The sequence below is a fragment of the Zeus faber genome, assembly GCF_960531495.2.
Source record: "Zeus faber genome assembly, chromosome: 6".
Lineage (NCBI taxonomy): Eukaryota > Metazoa > Chordata > Actinopteri > Zeiformes > Zeidae > Zeus > Zeus faber.
Window position 1 is genome coordinate 33,858,056 of NC_137201.1, and position 7,661 is coordinate 33,865,716.

The following is a 7,661-nucleotide window of genomic DNA, read 5'->3' on the forward strand; positions in this document are numbered from 1 at the left end:
ACACAGGACGTGACTGGTTCCAAGCAACGTGCCAAAGCAGTTTAACACTCAAATCAATTTATTTATAGTGTCTTTCAGGCACACAAATGCAATTCAAAGTGCTTTATATAAAATAGAGGTTAGAAAATAAATAATAAAAAGAAAAGAAAAAATAAATTAAGAGAAAAATACATTTAAAAAAAAGTTGTTTATGAGAATAAGTGCTTTCAGTGGCAGCGTTGATCACCAGCTCTCTGAAGGGAACTAACAGCTGATCTTTATCCCAAAACCTGCTTCACTAGAAGGCTAGGGCCAGCGCCTAACCTAAACAGGAAACGTGAACTAAATCCAACATGTTGATGTAATCATTTCGGCTTGTGGTTGAACCAAACCGACAGCTTTTTACCAAAGTTTGATTTAATGATCATCTTCCATTTGAAAAAGAAAAAACAACGATTTTGATGAAATGAGCAGTAATGCTGTTTGAAGGGACTTGGTTCTGGTGAGTTTTCCTCTGTGTTGGGGAGCTGTCAGAGGCCTCCTCTAGTGAGGGACCTACTTCATATGACAGCAGTGCAGAGCCAAGCCACACGACAGGACGCAGGTCACAGTGTACCACATTAAATTTAGACTCCTTTAACAGCCTCCAGTAATGCATCTAGAGTATTTCTGTTTCTGTTTATCACTATTTGGACTTTTCTATCTAAGATATGAACTTCTGTAAATGGGCCACAGATCTAAGCTACCGTTCACCACTAGAGACTTCACATCAAATCCGTTGCCTGTCACCAGCAGATATTTTCTCGCCAGCCCCAGTTGGGCCACTGGTGGTTAAAACTCAAAAAAATCTCTCCCAAAATAATTTAACTTTCTGACTTGGTCTGCCTAGCTTAAGTTTGATGCCTATAAACTTTCTTTAAATTAACTTTTTCTTATTTAGGGCATACCTTGCACAGCCTACTGTATGTACATCCAATGGAGATGTACATAGGCTGTTTTAACAAGTATATACTGTAAAAACAGTTATTAACAGTTAGTAACAGTTAAACAAAACTCCTCGAATGTAAAAACTCTGTGGTTGAAATGCAGTTCTCCACGTTCAACGCTGTCATTCTTTGTGAAGTCGTTTTTTGAGGAACTGTTGTGCTTTTTTCCAGAACTAGTTTGTCAAATCTTCCATGGACGCATTCTAAGCGGCAACTATATTCACCAGTCACTTCACTCATTGTATGTCGTAATTCAAAGCAATTCTGATCCTGATTAAAAATAATTATTTCAGCTTCTGACAAACTCTGCATGAGCGGCTGCAGGCGTAGTTTACAAATCCTGTAAATCTGTTATATTTACCAGATGTTCAGTCAAACTGATAATGAAGGGTCAAGCTCCGGAATTCTTTTCCAAAGAACATTCCTCAGGTAATGGGACGTCTGCTGCAGACGACCTGACACAAACACCGACCTGTTTTCACTGCAACTGATAGCTCTAAGTCTACAAAGAAACTTCACAAAAAATGGTTTACAGAGGCAGCGTGCGTCCACATTTATCAAAGGTTTAGACCAGGAGCCTCAAAAACAACTTAGAAACACTAAAAACCTTATTTATCCATAACAGTAGAATTTAAACTTTGCGTGTGATCAAAACACTGCGTGCATTCGATAACATTAAAAATACACTGAAATAAACATTTCCTATAGAAAACCTTTACAAATCCAGTGTGGATCCTTGTCTAATATTAGATTTATAGTTGGTCATCAAATAGCGACCGTTCAAATGGAATGCGACCTTTGGTGGCCGACTGGAGAAGCACTTCAAAGTAGCCCATAAAGTCCAAACTGAGAGCAGATGTTTCACAGTAAAAGAAAGTGTTCAATTATTATTATTATTACTATGATCATTATTATTATTAATCATAAAAATAATGATAATGATATATATGTTTTTACTTTATCTTAATAAATGTAATGCAAAGACAATGTGAAGTTAGATGTTAAGTTAGTTAACAGTTAAAACTGTTAACTGCTCAGAAGACTCAGGTCCTCTGGACGCAGGGGGCTCTCCTGAGGACCTTCTTCAACACCGTGGTGGCATCAGCATCTTTTATGGAGTGGTCTGCCGGGGCCACAGCCTCACCACAGCTGACAGGAAGAGACTTGACAAACTGATCAAGAAGGCCAGCTCTGTCCTGGGGGGCCCCCTGCACCCAGTGCAGGAGGTGGGAGAAAGGAGGATGACGGCTGAGCTGTCATCCATGATGGAGAACGAACCCCACCCCATGCATGACACTCTGATGGCACTGGAGAGCTCCTTCAGCTAGGCTGCTTCACCCAAAGTGGGGAAGGAGCGCTACCGCAAGTCATTCCTTCCTGCGGCTGTCACTGTATAACCAACAGTGCAGCCAGTAGACCAACTGCGCACGCACGCGAAAAAATCCAAGTGCAATTTCTTTTTATAAATACAATACCTGATGTGCAATGTGTCAAGACATGTGCAATGTTTGTATGTGTATGTTTCTATATTTTTTATATCGTTTATAGTGTGTACCTGATATGCTCTTTATTTTCTGCTGTCCCCTTTTTGCTGCTGGAACAATGTAAATGTCCCCGTTGTGGGACTAATAAATGCAGGCTGCTTCCTCCTTCAACCCTCCCCACACTTACAGACTCATTTAAGCATTGTCTCCTCAAGGATAAACTCGGGGTCAAATGTTTGCAGAATTCTGGAAATGACAGCGTATATAAAAAGTGATTTAAAGGGTTTCCTCCACCCCTGGAGTGGGTGGGTGGTGCTTTTTGAACCCAAAGATTCCCTCCGTAGATACTGTCCTGCAGTACGAGGTGGGGCTGAGCCGCTAATGGCGTCTCGGAGGTTAAACAGTGAATGGATCTGCTCTCCAGTGTGAAGCCGTCACTGAACATGGGCTCGTCCCACAGGCGTCAACACCCACGCGGGCGACACGTCACCTCACCCACATCCAACACGTGAAAAGCAGGAGGAACCCAACCCGCCATTATGTCACAGGCCGCCTGCCAGACAGAGCGCGACGCCTAATGGAGCCGCTCTCCGGGATCCGGGCGGCGGAGCGCACGTTTAGCGCCGTACCTGTCTCCGAGTTGAAGGCGAGGACTCCTAATTCCCGGAATTTGAGAATGTCACAGCCTGGTTTATGTTTCTGTCCTGCGTGAGCCCCCTGACAACTCCCTCCTTTATGAGGTTTAGGGCAAAACCCTCTTTAATGGCTGCGGCTCACCCCCACCCAATCCATTTTATGTCTCCAACCGCTCCGTGCGCTGCCACTCGAGCCGGGAGCCCGGCTGCACTCAACAGGGAAAGAGGTCCTCCATGGTGCCAGGTCCATGATGCCTTTTTTAACTGAACGAGCAACCGCTCAGATCATTGCTTCAGAAATTATTAGAGACGCACAGATATCCTGTGTATTTTAACCGCCACACAGAAAGGAGCTGGGACGACCGGGGTTCGACTCCAGGACCTTCTTGCTGTGAGGCAACAGTGCTAAACACTGAGCCACCGTGCGCCACAAGCAGGTCCAGTGCTCATAAAAATATAAAATATGAAACCTGATCGCAATGTAACGTAGCTTCATTGAATTCCGATTTCATCGCTTATTCTTGGAATTTATATCTTGTTCCTCAGTGACAATCATTATTTATTATTATTATTATTTAAACCAATTATGGAATGGATCAATTACTGAAAATAATAAATACAGAGTTTGCTAAATTACCAATTTCATTGTTATTGAACATTTTCGTACCCAAAGGAAGATGTCAGTATCTGTAGAGAAAAATGATGCACCTCAAAAAGTATTGATAAATGGCGATAGTGAAATACTGTGGTAAAGAAATCTATTGACGACGTTCAACTGAGAGAAAGGCACGTGAGCGGATGAGGATCGTATGAATGCAGAAGGGTCAAGGTGCACCGGGAGGAAGAGCGGTTCTCATGACGAGGTGAGGACAACAGGACGCCCTCTGCCAGAGCAGCTCATAGGCCTGCGGTTCCCCTCTACCACCTCCTCCTGATTGTGCTCGGAGACAAGAAGCAAAGTACTTCCTGGGCAGGCGCCAAGCGGTAAAACCAGTCAGATGGAGCGACGTCCGTTACCGAACACCCGGAGCGCTCTCATCCGACGCTCACTCCCGGTTTTCCTGCCGCCGAACCGGTCCGGCAGAGCGGCCCGACAGGGAGACCCGCGGCTCCGCCTCATCAGACCGTCGGAGCTTCCCTCTGCAAAACTTCCGCCCGGCCTCAGCGGAGATCATCGCCTTATGTAACCCGGCCATTAATATTCATTGATTGTTTCCAAATTTGCGGAAAAGGAGGACGAGGAGGGAGGGGTGGGGTTTTGTCCTTCTTTTCAGTAATGATATCCACACACCTCCGAGGCCTGTTCTCTGACCAGCGTGGGCCTCACAGCAGAGCTTGTGCTGAAGTAAGCCCTTTCTACTTACAGGGTATTAGCTCTCAGGGTTAAAACAGTAAACGCGCTGCATGCAGGATAAAAAATAAGCATCCTCAGAAAGAGGCAAAGCAGCTGCTGGGAATAAGGAAAGCTGCACTTGAGGAGTGGTCACTGATGGCTGCATTACAGCAAACCAAGAGCCTCAACACACTCTAATCCCCAAAACGCCTTACAAGTTTAAAAACTCCACTCTCAGCCATAAACATTTTTAATTATCACACTTTTGCTGTATCCTGTGGTGGTAGTATTTCGAAGGAAAAGTTGCGGATCGAAATCAGATTTATGAAGCAGCCCAGTCCTCATTTCTAAATCAAACTGAAGTTTAAAAACGTCCCTTTTTTGTTGGTTTTTTTTAACGGCACTTGAAAAATAATATTTAGCATTTTTCCTCTACTGAATAAAAGTTAAAAAGCTGTTATAATTTGGACGACATTTTTTTTCAACATTACATAAGCTAACATAAGAAAACAGGTCTTTTTAGAAAAATAAATGTATTTATTCCAACAATAGATTCTCTGTATTAACAGTGATTTCGTAATAAGTGTCAGATCATAAACCACAGCTGTTTACTGTGACCGCGTGAAGTTATTTGTGAAAGAAGCAGAGCCGTGTACTGCACATACCACCAAACTGTTTTAGTTTCAGACAGTTTTATTGTGGAAACCTCAGTTTGGAACGTGACGTGAGGAGACGATGCAGACTATTGTTAAGTCGTTCAGTTGAGAAAATCGATCTCAATCACTATTTAAGAGTATTTGGAATGTCACTTAGGAAAACCACAAAACACCTGAACGACGACCAAAACACTTCCACAGTTGTTATTCATTTCACAGACGGACGTGAAAGTCCATGTTCGTCCGGGAGGAAACTCCTCTCTGAGGCAGTCCCACTGAATGTGTCTTTTTCTTCCCACTCATTCGGCATTACATAATCACAGCAAAAGGAGTTTGTTTTCCCGTCTTTCTCTCCCAGATGCACTTTAATCCCGTGCACGGGGCCGGGGTGGACGTGGGTCAGCGGCCGCTTGAGCGGTGTCTCAAGAAACAGATCTTTGGTTCCTGGGCCCCGCAAGACTCCTCTCTGACCGGGCCTGCCCGCCTCTGCGCGGGCTTGCAATAGCGGGCCCCTGCAAACACCAAACCCAGACACCGTCACCGTTTTCATTCTCAGCGGCTCCGGCAAGTCACCGACCGCCGGACGTTTGGGGGGGGGGGGGTGACTTGCCGGACCTGCTGGAAATGAAAGAGACCTGCGGTGATTTCTGCTCCCCATGTTGAGAGCGCTGCCTGTGTGTTTATGGCTCAAGCTGTTACATAACCAGCTTACATTCCACATCCACCATATCACAGTCTAAATATAAACCCTTCTGCACAGGAAGACTGCTGCACACAAAAACCTCCCGAGCATGAAGGCAACTTCATATCAGCTGCACTTTCAATATTCCTCCTGTAAGGGACGCGGAGGGGGGGGGGTATTTCTTTGAACTTGGAGCAGCGGGGGGGGGGGGGGGGGGGGCGTGCAAAACGCAAAATGAACCGGGCAGCGTGAGCGACGCGCACGCTGACGGGGACGCGGCCACACAAGGCCGAGCGGCGGAGCGACGCGACGCGGCGGAGCGACGCGACGCGGCGGAGCGGTGCGACGCGGCGGGTGTGCGCGCGCGTCTGCGGGGGGTGCGGGGATCCGCGTGCGGGCGCGTGCGGGCGCGTGCGGGCACGGCCGGACACGTCGCGGCTGCAGCTCCGTCAAACGCACGTTACACAAAGCAGATGAACGGTTGTTGTTCAAGGCGGCGGCGCGCAGCGTGTCGCGTCCTGTGCGTCCGGCTGATCCACGCTCCGCAGTTTCCAAAAGTTCACTTTTGGAGCGGACCGGACGCCACGCGTGGGTTTGGGCGCACGCACGGAGCCGGTTCCCCGGCGCGTCCACGCAGCTCCCGTGGAGCGATTGAAGTTGTTCCCCCCGGTGGATGTGCGTGGTGCCGGGGTGGACGCGACTCCTCTGACAGCTCGCAGCCCGGAACGGCGCGGACTGTCAGAGGAACCGGAGGAGCCCGAACCCACCGGGGCCAAATCAAACCGGGAGAAGCCGATACCTATCAATTCATTTTGAAGTGGGAATCGAATCATTCGATCGGTATAAGCCCCAGCCCCCCCCCCGGGGCGTGTCTGGATGTGTCTGGTCCTACCTCTGTTGGTGCTGGAGCAGGTCTGCCTCCGAACCGGGGCTGGATGCTCCGCTTTCCGGAGCGTCTCCAGGTTCACCGGGGTTTCCCTGAGCGGGGTAGCCGGCTCCGAGGCGCTGCTTCCCGGGTCGCTCGCTGGATCTGGCGGAGACTCCATGTTGAATTTCAGATTCACGCTTCGCTCTACTCTAATGGTCGTCGGTACTTGGAGGGATTCTTGGAGGTTTTGTGAGCTCCGGCGGCGTCTTGCTGTGTATTTTAGAGAAGTGGAGGAATGAGGAGGCTGCAGTGCGGCGGAGTGTCCACCAGCGGCGCTGCTGCGCCCGTAGCTGCAGGGAGAAGCTGTCAATACCCGACGAATGGATGGATGGAGGCCTTAAAGTGATCCATGCACATCCACCCTGAGTGCACTTATTTTGGTCCATTTATTTCCCCCGAACTAAAGATCGCTGGATCAACCTGTATTATTAAAACATATGGACATTCAAATGAATGTGGTAATCCATAAAGTTGTTTGGTAAAAAAACAAACAAACAAACGAAAAAAGTATATTTTATTTAGTTGGCACGTCATAAGAAACAGACACTCAGTGTACTTGCGTCATGCATGTGCTCCTCTCTTTGCTTTCCATTGTTGGTGGCGGGATTCCCCTTCCCGGAAAGAGTGCACTGATTGGGCACGCTCGAGAAGTGAAAGGCAGCCGCGGTGAATCTGACGCACCAGAGAAGCCAGTTGTGGTCCGTAAACTGTCAATACGGATGAAAAAAAATAACAAAACACATCCCGCCACCTCAAGTGATCAAGAAAGAGGATAGATCAATGAGGAGAAGACTGTCTGCTGTTGTGGAAAAAAACATTTGATTTTTAAACATAGCTCTGGGACTGGTAATCCACCCGACACAGACAGTTTTCTGGATTGACCTTTTAAAGTGATCCATGCACATCCACCCCGACTGGTTTTACACGACAACGACGGCCTCCCGTCCTCTCTCGTCAGAGCCCGTTCCCTTCCCTCGA

The 7,661-nt window shown here is 47.5% G+C and overlaps 1 protein-coding gene across 1 annotated transcript in view; it reads right to left on the reverse strand.

The window, feature by feature from the left end:
• roraa (RAR-related orphan receptor A, paralog a) overlaps positions 1–6,801 on the reverse strand; it is a gene marked incomplete at its 5' end in the record, with an annotated part of 185,660 nt that extends 178,859 nt beyond the window's left edge. The window contains one exon of the mRNA XM_080001860.1: positions 6,648–6,801. Coding sequence (XP_079857986.1) covers positions 6,648–6,801 — 154 coding nt within the window. The remainder of the gene's footprint in view (positions 1–6,647) is intronic.
• Between the last annotated feature and the right edge of the window lie 860 nt (positions 6,802–7,661).